Source organism: Momordica charantia (genome assembly GCF_013281855.1).
Source record: "Momordica charantia cultivar OHB3-1 chromosome 6 unlocalized genomic scaffold, Mcharantia_2.0 BLBB01000006.1, whole genome shotgun sequence".
NCBI lineage: Eukaryota > Viridiplantae > Streptophyta > Magnoliopsida > Cucurbitales > Cucurbitaceae > Momordica > Momordica charantia.
The window spans coordinates 27,695,987-27,709,225 of record NW_028275164.1 but is presented as its reverse complement, the minus strand read 5'-3'; the positions used below and the strand labels follow the sequence as shown (position 1 = coordinate 27,709,225).

The 13,239-nt window shown below is 32.0% G+C and overlaps 2 protein-coding genes across 2 annotated transcripts; one reads left to right on the top strand and one right to left on the bottom strand.

Annotated features, from left to right (window-relative positions):
* The first annotated feature begins 7,291 nt into the window (after window positions 1–7,291).
* Window positions 7,292–10,007, top strand: LOC111026149 (SNARE associated Golgi protein family). The gene is made up of 4 exons (XM_022304167.2): window positions 7,292–7,753; window positions 8,758–9,028; window positions 9,115–9,285; window positions 9,536–10,007. Exons 1-4 carry the CDS (start codon window positions 7,560–7,562, stop codon window positions 9,659–9,661), a joined length of 762 nt encoding a protein of 253 aa, XP_022159859.1. The 5' UTR covers window positions 7,292–7,559; the 3' UTR covers window positions 9,662–10,007.
* Window positions 10,008–11,579: 1,572 nt separating this feature from the next.
* On the bottom strand, window positions 11,580–13,050 carry LOC111023531 (uncharacterized). The gene is made up of 3 exons (XM_022300992.2): window positions 12,399–13,050; window positions 12,130–12,302; window positions 11,580–12,025 (listed from the first exon to the last, which is right to left on the bottom strand). Exons 1-3 carry the CDS (start codon window positions 12,972–12,974, stop codon window positions 11,893–11,895), a joined length of 882 nt encoding a protein of 293 aa, XP_022156684.1. The 5' UTR covers window positions 12,975–13,050; the 3' UTR covers window positions 11,580–11,892.
* Window positions 13,051–13,239: the final 189 nt, after the last annotated feature.

Below are 13,239 nucleotides of genomic sequence, written 5' to 3'. Positions count from 1 at the left end.
GTGGATTCTAGATATTAGTTCCTAATTTAGATTAGAGACAGGGATTAAGAAATTCTAATTGTTGGTTGTCAGTGATGAAGACGTGGATTCAAATTTATTTGAATTACAATATTAAAAGAAGTTGATAAAATTTTTAACTGGAATTAATATAAATTCTAGGAGATACGGTTCAGTTAATAAATAGTATGTCATTTTTACATTCTTTATGGGTAAATAAAGAAAGAATATTTGAAGCATTCTTTATATCTAGATGAATTATTCTCCTTTCTAGGTCTACTTTATCGGAAGGTTGGCCATACTTTTATTCTTACCATAAATTTAAAAAGTAAATTGTGCATAACTTTAAACTACAATACCAATAGAATATTTATTTTTAAATTATAAAGACACTTAGAAATAACCTAGACTCTATCCCAATTCATTTTGGAACATAAATATAATTAAATGGGTTCAACTACCATGTTAATTATATTTTGTTTTCCTAAGTTTTTTTCTTCTTTTGGAATTATAACATTTTTTCAAGATACATCCAATCAGCTCTAAATTTCTTCAAAAATAAAAAAATAAAAAAGCCCTAAATCTCTTCCTGCCTTTTGTTTTTGTTTTCTTTTTTGAAAGAGCCTATCCTTTTCCAATGAAAGGTGACCAAATATATCCAAATATACCTATACATACATACATATTTAGATTTTTATATATGTACAAACATACAAAATAAGAAACTAAAGAATGCGTTCAGAATGAGAAACCAGAAAAATGAATTTATTTCTCATTAATCAAAAAATATTTTCCATAGTGATATATATACCCATCTCCACATATACACATAAATGAGATATCACTTCACAACAAATTGATCCATCTTCCTAAATGCAATTAATGTGCTCTCTTAACAATACATATGTATATAATTTATTTTGGGCAGATGTACCTACATATATGTACGGTTGTCTTTTATGTTAGCATGTGCACTATAGTCGAGTTTTGCTTAAAATTTAGAACCTACACATCGGTTTAAGAAATACCAAAAACCAAAAACCGACATCAAAATCCTTTTTTCCTTTTTTGAAAAATACTGACAAAAATAGTTTAGAAACTTCAAAATTGAATGGATCAATTATTTTTCAATTTATATATTTAAAGTCAAATTATACTTAAAAAAAAAAGAACAATCAAATTAAGTCGAGTATAACTTAACTGATTAAGGTATCTGTCTCCAACCAAAATGTCATGAGTTCGAGTGATTCTGACTCCACATATTGTACTCAAAAGGAAAGAAAAAATAGATATTCAGATCAATCAAGCTAACTCATTTCAATCTAATTTTCTAATTCAGACCGATCAAGCTAACTTGTTTCCGTCTAATTTGATACTTGTTTTTTCTTGGCTTGCACCCTATTTTGGTGATGTTGATGTTCTTTTCATTTAATAAATTAAGAAAATATTGCATTTGGTTTTGGATAAATGTTATCCCTACGGAGAATATTGGAATATCCAATACAATAATTTGATGATTAGGCGAGAGTCGCAGACCAAACAACTTCATATATATTTGTTTAAATCTATCTTTAGTTTTAGATATATCAATTCAGGTATATCAATAGCATATCAAAATATGTATATATAGATATATCACTATTTGATTTTTAACTGGACTTTACTTCCACCTGCACAGGTGAAATTACTACATTTTATTATTTTTACAAAATTTAAAAGTGGTTTTTTTATTTGTAAATTCATATTATTAATCTAACTATTCATGAGAGAGAGAGAGAGAGGAGTGAGAAAGAAAAAATGAATGAGTTGACCTAATTTGTGATATGAATTTACATGGCCCACCTGAGTGCCACAGGAAGAGGGGATAAGGATTTATCATAAAGTCTCTTTTAAGGGGATTTATAAAAGAGTTAGTGGGCCTTATTCAATCTTTCAGATAAGATTCTTGTTGTTAATTAATTAATTAATGGATTCTATTCTCACGAGCCAACCCTAACATTTCATGTATTCAAAACTTTATTTTATACTTTAATTTGCTTCCCATGTATGCTCATTTGATCTTTTGATAGTTTGGTCGAATTCGAAATATGGAAATAAAAAACAATTTCAACTTTTTTTCCAATTTTATCTCCATTTAATTAGATTACAAGGGTCATGTTAGACAATTTTACATTTTAGATTTCGTTGTTTATGAGTTTTTCAATTTAGTTTAATTCTAACCCTTAATTTTAAGTTTTAAACATTTTTTAAATTTTAGTATTGCACTGTTGGTACGTGAATATTAAAATTTAATAATAGTAAAGTTACACGGCATAATATTGGTAAACTGATAAAAATTTAGAAGGGAAAAAAATATCATATAAGAGATTGAAGTTTTCTAATTCATATTCCATATTTTTAAGAAATTGGTAGACATTTTGAGTTATCTTCTCCCGATGATAGTTTTTTCTCTTCTAAATTTAACATTTATATAAGTTCATATATGATATATTCAACATTTTCCCATCTAAGGAATATATACGGAAGATGTGCGTGTCTTTTCAATTGCCTCGACTAATCATAGATTAGCTCAATTAATCATATGATCTAAAAATCAAATTGGAATCATTACACGATTGAAATAGGAAGGGACATTAACAAAGATGCGGTCTCTTTTTTACTATAAACAATTAATTTAAAGCAAGATGGAAAAAATGTTAGTCAATTTCAAATAAAAGTAAATGGGAGGAGTACTTGTCTTTCTAACATTTTTCCTCCTCTTTTTTCCATGTTAAAGTGACTAGAATCCCATGCTTTGAGTCTTCTTTTTTAACTTTCTTTTTTGTTGACCAATTGAAATAAAAGGTTTCTAAAGTTTGATTTCCAATTTCAAAACAATGTCACTAAAAAAGTATACTTTTTTCCCCCTTTTTTTTTTGGCTAATTTAAGGGATTTGTTTGAGGTATATATTTTTTTTCTTTAACCCATTGGATTCATGTTTTTTTTTTAAATCGACGCTTGTCTCTCACCTACCCCATATTAAGATGATTTATCGTTTTAGTTACATGTTTAAAATTTATCAAAAAAAAAAAAAAGTTACATGTTTTAAATATCATTCTCTTTCTTTACTTTTTTTTTTTTTGTCCATTTTTGGTTTTAATTATTAAATTTTTAAAATTTTAATTTTGGCCATTTGAGTCTTCCTATTTCAAAATATTACAAAATCCATTATGCATATATATCTTTTTAAGAATCATTATGCATAGTTATGATATCTATTTATCACTTTTACCATAGGGATAAATTTTGGAGTTTATTGAAAGTTGAAAGTTTTAAAACTTGAACATAACAAAAAGAACAAACCTTAAATTAGAACATCAAAATTAAAAATAGATACAAAGCTTCAAATTAAATTAAATGAGTGATATGCATTTAAATTATTAGAGAGGTCCCCAACTTGAACATATAAATTAAAATATATATTGCTAACTACTCTGTGAGATAGGAAATTCGAACTTTCATTCCTGCCATTTGTAATATCATTTTAAAAGGTATGTTTAATGAGTAGCAAAAATATTTAGCATATTTGAAACCTGACAATAATTTTTTGGTTTTTCAAATATAATAACAGTTTTTTAAATTAGATTTTTGTTTTCTTTGTTATTCTAACTTTGTTCTCGTTATTGATATATACTTAGTATATCAATTTAAATAATTGTATATAAAATATATCACCAACGTAATTGATATACTTAATATGAGGTAGATCAGTCACACTAAATATATAAATAATATACATCATATCATGTGTATCACTAATAAATCTTCACTTAAGTAACATTGTAGGTTTCTTATTGATATATCAAGTATATCACTAATATATTTCATTTTAAGTATATCATTGAATATAATTGATTGAGACATTAATAATCTCTCTCCCGAGCGACGAAGTTAAAACATTTGCCTCCACTTTGAACTAGAAAAAAATAACTATTATCAAATCAATAATCAATGATTTTTTTTCTTAATTATATTTATAATTACAATTACTTTTATGAAAATAAGGGTGAGCCTAGCAAACGAACTCAAATTTCTCTACAAGTGATTGAGGTTTCTCTCTTTTGATTTGGGCTGGCCCATTTTAGTAATACCAACTTAACTAGGCCCAATGGACCATCTTAACCACATACAACAAATTCGACCTGCCCTTTCCCAAATCCATTAGGATTTTTTTTTTTTTTTTTGGTAAGAAGAATTAATTCTTAGGATTGACGCTTCATTTCATATATATTTTTTTTAATACAAAAAATTAAAAGTAGCACATTATTACATCATTAATGCTGCTATTGGTATCGTTTGAATACTTTAAAATGCCCAAACATTAATGATTGCTGAATTGGAATCAATTTTATTATATTGGTCCACAGTACCAAAATAATTGGAAAAACTGCCCAAATCTTAGAAGATTTTCGAATGTAGACCACGTGGAAATGCCAACGAACTAATAATTTGTTTTATTGTATTTCCACTATTTATTTTTTTTTAAATCCATGTCCCTATTTGGCATCTCAAAGGGTATCTTCGCATTAGATTATACTTCATGTAAATTGGAGCATGGGAATAAATTTGGAGGAAAGGAATATGCTAAAGAATGTTTGTAAATACAACGTAAATGTCCACTCTTTTGGAAACCATTTTAAAAATATTTCTCTATTTTATACCATAGAAAATTATAAATTTTTTTAATACAGCAAATCGAAGATATGATGGTTGGAATCTCCAATGTTAAGGGAAAAAACATGTATCTATTACGACTGAGATATGTTCAGGTTGACTATAAAGTTTTATTCTTTAGTCCACCTAATCTGAATATAACTCAATTCATTAGTCAATTCAAATATAACTCAAGTGCATAAAATTACTTATTATCAACTCAATAGTCAATGTTTTATTTCCCCCAACCTCACCATTGTTGAACTCGAGGAAAAAAAAGAAAAACCCTCAATTTATCCTATTGGAATTTTTATTTTTTTTTTTGAGTTCAACGAATTGGGAGTAGGGGGATTTGAAGCTTCGACCTCAAGGGAAGTAGTAGGTGTTGCTGAATAATGCTCATGTTGACTATAAAAAAAATTCCTTTAAGGCGCCTAACTTGAATATAACTCAATTCATTAGCTAATCCAAACATAACTCAAGTGCATAAAAATATTTATATTACCCGCTCATTGAACTAAAAAAAAAAAACTTCGATTATCCACTATTTATTTATTTGAAAATTATTAAGTACAATAATTTATGGCAGTAAGTAAACTTTTATAATATAATATATATAGATGGGTATTAGATTTCATTTAATTGTCTACTTTATCATACCATTTGTATGTTAAATCACGACAAGTCAATTAATATTTATCAAATTTACATGTCTCATCACTAACTAAATAAAATCATGGTATTGCAAGATACAAAGGATAGAGAACAATTGGCCTCTCTTTATTTGTTGTAATTCCAAAGAAATATTTTATGTATTTTAAAAATTCAAAATTTTAGAATTAACTAAATAGGCACTAAGTATTTTAATAAAAAATTAGTACACCAAAATGGTTTGAAAGGACATTTTAAACCCATCATCTCGGCGGAAGAAAACAAGGAGAGGAGAAAGAGACAAAGGGCAAAGAAGACATTTCGGAACTTGGGAATAAATTCGCACATGGGAGGACCGACGTTGAGGGGAATGGAGTGGAATGATTTCGGGAAGGGTAATTTAGATATTTCATAGTGGCGCCGCAACCCACTGGCTCACGTGCTTATCGTGGCCGACGTGGCTTTGTCGTCTCTCTCTCTTCAAAGTACAAACGACTTTTGTTTCATTTGAAAGTTGGGACAGCACAAAGATTCACCCACTCCATTCCTCTATTTAATTATAAATCTCTCTCTTATAAAACTTTTGTTTAATACTCTTTTAATATCAACATAATTTTTTTATATATCTACTTAATCATATGTTAATATTTTATTTAAACACAATCACACTTATTCTTTATGTTTTAGAAATAATATACTATTATTTATATTTTAAAAGTCAATAGAAATATAACTCAACTGATCAAGACATAAAAGATGTTTTACGAAGTTTGAAGTTCAAATTCTCATACTACTTAGGGTTGATAACCACAAAAAATTAGGATATATTGTTCTAATAATTTAATTCTTAACAATATAACACTAAAAATAAAATAACTATTAAATGACAGATTTTTCATAAAAAAATTAATAATGGTTTTAGAAGTTTATTTGATAAGATATCACAAGATAAAGAATATTTGTATTTAACAATGTATAATTTAAAATTTTAAAAATAACAAATCAAAAATAAAAACAAGCGATCATTTTAAGTATTACACAAATTTTAATTAAAATAGGTACTTTTTAAACTTAACTTTTATTTTAAAATTTTAGTTAGCATTTGAAAGATTTTTTTAGGATAGATTGAATGATAAAAAAAATTGTGCACATATAAGCCAAACTAAAAAAAAAGGAAAAAACCGTTTGGGCGATATATTTTAATTAAAAATAAATTAGAAGTATTCTAGTACTTTTGATACTCAGGTAAAAAAATTTTATCAAATAAATCGTAACCATACCAAACAAGACTCATGGGTCCGGACTCAATGAGGTGAAACTAAGAGCCATCCAAAATATAAATGGAATAGTCACAACTTAATCAAATATAAGGTATAAGGCTTGATGGTGTCTGCATTACACACCAACTTAACCTACATCCACTCATAATCCACAATATACTTAAAGATAAAAGAGATTTAAGCACATGAGTGGGTAAACATGGTCTATGCAACCCTAGAATGATGACCCACATCATCCATTATTATACATAAGAGATTAAAAAGAGGCAAGTATCTTGTGTGAAAAATCATTAATATTATATATGTATGTGAACCATATTATAGCACCGACTAGTAACACATTAAAAACAAAACATTTATGTCAGATATTATGATTTTGTAATTTAAAAATGAGCTTTTTTTTTTCTTTTTCTGAATTCCAATATGTGTGGTTTCAAGCTTTTTGTTTTTGTTTTTCCTAAAAAGGGTGGTGTTGTGGAAAATGGAAATACAATTTGTGGAGTAGAGCCAACGGAAAATGATAGGACGGAGGAGGAACAAGAGAACAGCCATCAAAATTCAAAGGCCTTTATTCGATTCAAATTCAAAGATCCTTTTTTTATTTATTTATTTAATTAATTGAAAAATCATTGACCCCGTAGAGTTTACATATATAAAGGCTTCCAAATCATGCCAATCTCTCTGCGATTGCGTATTGAATCATAATCCAAACGCAGCGAATATTCTCCTCTCTCTCTCTCTTTCCCTCTCCGAGGAAGGAGTAACCCTAAAGAAAAGAAGATAATTGGGTGGTGATGAAGTTGTGAAATTGATTGATTCAATTTGTTTTCCTTCTCTCTCTCTCTCTCTCCTTTCCTCTGGGTGTGTTTGTTTCCCGAGAAAACACCGGACGGGAAAAGGGGTTATTTAGTTTCAAGGGAACGGGAAATCGGGGAGAAATGGAGAAGAGAGAGGAGATGAATGTGGCCGGGAAAGCGGGCAAGTTTCCATTGAGCTATTGGGAGGTGGGTGTGGTTAGCACCGTGGTGATTGGCTTCCTTTTCGGAATTCTCTGTGTTTACCTAACCATGCCCGATTCCGATTACAGCTTCCTCAAGCTTCCCCGTAACCTTCAAGATCTTCAAATCCTCAGGTATTTCTCTATCTAATTTGATCTCGTTATGCGAAAATTTAGATTGCACTTCGATGATGAATGTGGAAATTTAAATTGGGATGTTATTGTTTTTGTGATGTTGGTCTCTGGTTTAATTCTTTTCGCACATCGGCGCCACAATTTCCTCGCATCGGTTCCCGGAAGAACTTTACCGGCTGTTTTTTGAAATCTCTTTTGACCATAATCGCTAGATTGGAAGGATTTCCCGTAATTTGGGAAATTGGCTTTGATCGAATTCTTCTTCTTCGAGTAGGAGTGGAATGAATCGTCATCCCCTTCCCCCACATTGGTCTGGTTTATGTAATTTACGAAGCTTTCAATACCTCCATTTGCCACCCCCCTCGCCATAGTTCCTCAAGTTATTTCTGTGGATTGTTCTGGTCGTTAGCTAGGGCCATTCTCCTCTGCCCATGAATTCATTTGGATCCCCTTTTCCGATCTGGCCCACTCTTTGAAAAAAAATTAATGGTATTCCTATGTACTAAGATTTTCAAGTTTTGGTTTCAGCAAATGGGAGTTGCTAGCACTTTCTTGTATAGATGAGGGATAGTTTGCCTTTTAATTCTTATTACGAGTCCTCTGAATTAGACCTTCTTGTTCTATATCTAGAAGGAGTCAATGTGGTGGATATGCTTATGTGAGAGCATGATGCAGATTTTTTAGATGTTGTTTTATCATGATAAATACCACTACATTTTGCATTAATTTAGGTGTTTATCATAGGTTTGGGAAAATATTGCTTTACTGGGGTGAAATTTGAAATTTTCTCTTATCTTTTATCTTATACTGACTGTGGATGCCAGGAATCGGAATATAATTTCTGGGTATGGATTATTATTTGATAATTTATGAGCTAAATACTCGAGCAATCGACTTTGAATCGTTAATTTATTCGGATGATAATTGATAGATATTTTTATGTCTATTCATCATTGTTAGCAGTTTGTGGAATTTTGTTTAAAGTTCTCTCCTATTTCTTTTAGAGATCACCTTGAGGAATATACAAGCGACTACACTGCACAGGTCCTGGTGGGATACTGCGTCGTCTACATCTTTATGCAGACCTTCATGATTCCAGGAACTGTTTTCATGTCACTACTTGCCGGAGCTCTCTTCGGAGTCTTCAAGGGAGTTGCTCTCGTCGTGTTCACTGCTACAGCCGGAGCTTCCTCTTGCTATTTCCTGTCGAAGATGATCGGGAAACCCCTCGTCTTTACTCTGTGGCCTGACAAGGTGAAGTTCTTTCAAGATCAGGTAAGTTTCAAATCCCCATCTCTCCTTTGCAGATGATTCTATAAGGTTATGGATTTTGAATGGCTTGTATTTCCATGCACTCTCAGGTTTCTAGGAGAAGGGAAAGGCTGTTGAACTACATGCTTTTTCTAAGATTGACTCCGACCTTGCCGAACACATTCATCAATGTTGCTTCTCCAATTGTCGACGTGCCTTACCATATCTTCTTCCTCGGAACTGTTGTTGGTCTGATTCCAGCTGCATACGTTACTGTCAGGGTACTTACTTCTCCATTGCAGTTTTCTTGTCTTTTTACTGTTTCTAACTCGTTGTCGGAGATAACTAGTTTGATCAAGCAGCACGAGGGAGGGAAGGGGAACGGCACCTTAAACTTGTTATATAATTCGATAAAATTAAAAAATCCAGAGAATGGTTGAGCTGAGTGAAGAACCAATGCTGAATTAATTGTTCCTTACCAGCTTATATACGAATGCTGACACGACACTAACATCCCGAATTCTACAACAGGCCGGATTGGCGCTTGGAGAATTGCAGTCGGTCGGCGATCTTTACGACTTCAACTCAATTGCCACACTGTTTCTGATTGGAATTGTATCAGTTACCCCAACTTTTGTTGGCAAGGGAAAATCATAGCACATTCCATGGCCAGATTCTTGAGCTTGGATATTCGATTTCGTGGGAGCCGAAGTGGCAGCCCCATATTCCCTGTACAGCACAGAGTAATCCTGTGAGGAGCCATTGAAGGTGATTGTTTGCTGTTGGATATATGTGGAAGAGTGTGGTCTGATGGAGGGCTGGAGAAGAAAAAGAGGGAGAAGAAGAAGAGGGGTCAGAGTTAGAGGTGATGTGATTGTTAATTTCGATTTGATCGTCAGTAATTGTTGAGTCTGTTAATGGATATTGTTGTATTTGATTGACCAGAAAATCATGAAATGGAAGAAAGATGGTATTCATTTGTGGATACTGTATATTCTGGATATTTCAATGCACATTTTTGCTCATACCAGTTTACAGTACTGTTTTCCAATAATATTCAGATGAAACAGCCCTGCAATTGCTCCAATTTTCGAACCCATTGTATTTGAATACCGAGGAGGATTAAATACTATTTTAGTTGTTTTGAGCTTTTGATACCTGTAATTTTAACTTTAATATTCGTTTGGATCCGTGAGGTGTAAAACTTGTTTTTAAATTTTATAAATAAGGACCAAAATGATAATTTTTAAAAAGTATAGGAATCAAAATGATACTAAAAATTAAATTAGGAGAGGGAGATATATGATCTTATCTTTAACCAAATACGAAATAAGAGTTAAATTAAGGTTGCATGTACTAAACAAAAAAACAAAAAGAAGAAAGAAAGAAAAGAAAAGAAAGAATGCTTTTTGCAGTTTTTCTAAATTTTGATGAGATTTTAAAAAGTTGGCTTGAAGTGGTTGAACAAAAGACGACTAAAAGTGGCTTAAAGTGCTTCATGGCTCTTTCAAACACACTGGTTCTTCAAGTATGTATTAATCCTTTTTTTTTTATTTAAGAGAGAAAAAAATTGTAGTACTAAGGACGTGTGTTTGATAATGTTTTTTGTTTTTCAAACGATAGCATAAACTGTAACTTCTATCTCTCTCTGTTTTTTTTTTAATTTATAAACAATAAAATCAAATTTATTGTTTCTATTCTTGCTTCCCGCTTGTTTTCAAGCATAAATAAAAGCATTATAAATATAATATAAAAAATTGAATATTCAATTAACAAAAATATTTTTCATATAAAAATTTTATTTTTTTAATTTAAAATTTTAAATAACAAGAAATAAAAAGTAGTTAATAAACATATGTTATATTTCTTTTTCTAATAAAAAATAAAAAATAATCACTAAACATAGTTTTGTTTCTTTTTAAAAATAAAAACAAAAAAGGAATATTAACAAACTGACTCAATTAATAGCAGTGTCTTTTACATTTTGAATTTTGGATTAACAAAGTATATGCCATTAATATATGATACAAACACATGGGTTGAAAATTTTAATGGAAAAATTTACTCACTAGTTAAAAAAAAAAAAAGAGAGAGTAACATCATCAAAGTTAAGGGACTCATATATTCTCGAGATCAAATGTTCGACGTATAATATGAGGATTTTCAAAGAAATTCGTGAGCTAAGTTTATAGTGATGAATATTTATATATTTAAAAATAATGTTTATGTTTACGGATACCTTAGTTAAGGTCCATTTTTGGCCCTGATTCCTTCAGACATCAATCGAGACTATTATGTTTCCAAAACTTAAATCAATACTCTTTAAAAAAAAAAAAAACCATTTTTAGTACAAATTTTATATACAACAATCTTTCATAAGTAATATTTCAAAAATTTTACTATTAAAAAAATGAGAATAAAAATATCAAAGTACTAAAATGATGAATTTTAAAAAGTATATTTGATCAAATAGATGTTTGGAGGATAAAATGGACTCAATCCAAATATACTTAAATCTAAAATAATCAGTCCATCTGAATTAATTCTGATTAAAGTAGGCAACTTCGACCAAAAGTAGACTAAAGTTTCTCATATTTTTTCTTATTATCCGGACTCATTAGGAATTGATTTACAATGATAAGTTAGAAGCAAACATCGACAAACTAATTTACACTTTTACATAAGAAAACAAAAACAATATAAAAAGTACGTCTTAATTTAATATAAAATACTGACAGACCATGCTTTTGCTTAATCTTATCTCCTCTTTCGAATGCACATGCAGAAATCACGTGCCACTTTTTGTTAGTTCTCTTCTTATTTTGGTAAAATCGTGGATCGTGAAGACGATTTCGTACCATCGTTTCGTTTGCCGGCAGCTTGATCGACTAAAATGCCGCTACGAGAGCCGCCGGGGGTACCTCTGCCTTCTCTGCTGCTGCTGCTTCTTCTTCTTCCTCCTCCTCCTCCTCATCTGCTTCAACTTCCCATAAGAAATGGGCGTACGATCCCAACACCGAACTACGCAAGATAAATTGACAAATCAGATCGATTGAGAATTGTGGAAATGCTATAATTGATAATGGTTGAAATTATTAGGGCTAGATTGAGATATCGGGAATTACCAGTCGTCAGGGGAGGCGTAGACGGCGCGATCGAAGTAAGATTTAGCTCTTTGTTCGTCTCTTTGAGTCTCCCATACCAATTTTCCGTACAGAGACAACAATTCTCCGTCTCCTGGACTCGCCAATATTGCTCTGCCATAGAATTCCTCTGCTCGTACCGCATCGTTCTCCACCTTCATATGATCGATCAAACAAATTAAAGTGTTAGAGTCGCTACATCAAATCGAACGAGGCTTTCGTCAGATGATAATCTTCTAATTCCCAATTACCTCGTGCAAGAATTTGCCATAGTTTCTCAGTAAAAGAGAATCGCTAGGGTTCAATTTCAACATCTCTTCGTAGTACGCTCCGATCTTACTGCGGTCGCTACTTCCGCCGGAAAATGTATCCGTAACAATATTGCCGCCGCTACCGATTCCGGAACCGAAGAAACCGGCGTTCTTCATCGAAATAGCGCCTCCAGAGAAATCACCGGCATAATTAGAGATGTCAAATTCATCCTCGTCCTCCTGAATTATCCACTCCTCCGCAACAGCGTCTCGACTTTCGTTCAAAAACTCATCCTCGGGAATTCCGGAAGGGAAGGACCGAGATCCGACTCCACCCAGTTGATCATATCGATTCGAAATCTGGTGCAGCGATCGCGCGATGTCACTCTCCGATGAAGCCCTTCGAATACCGCTCGATTTCGCTCCCCTGCGGTGATTGATCTCAAAATGCAGGGAGATCTTCGGGGACGAAACGTAGCTCTTGTGAAATGGCCTGTAATTGGAGAAGGAGGGAGAAGGGGCTCCGGCCGGGGAGATGACCGGAACGGAACCGGTTCTGGCGAGAGCAGATTTCATAGCTGAAATTGCAAAGTCGGTGAATGGTAACAGAGTTTCCGAAGTGAGGTTCTCGTTGAGGAGTTTGAAGGAGTCGTGGGTGGATATATATAGGCGAGTGGCGACCGTTGGATGCGATGACGGGGTTGACTCGGGAACGTGGGAGATTGAGAGACGTGTGCGAGTGCACGTGAATGGCTAACGAATAGGCAACTCCGGAGGAGTCGGCTCTTCGTCTATTTTTTATTTATTTATTTTACTTTTGGGGGAATGGGCTCTTTTTCCA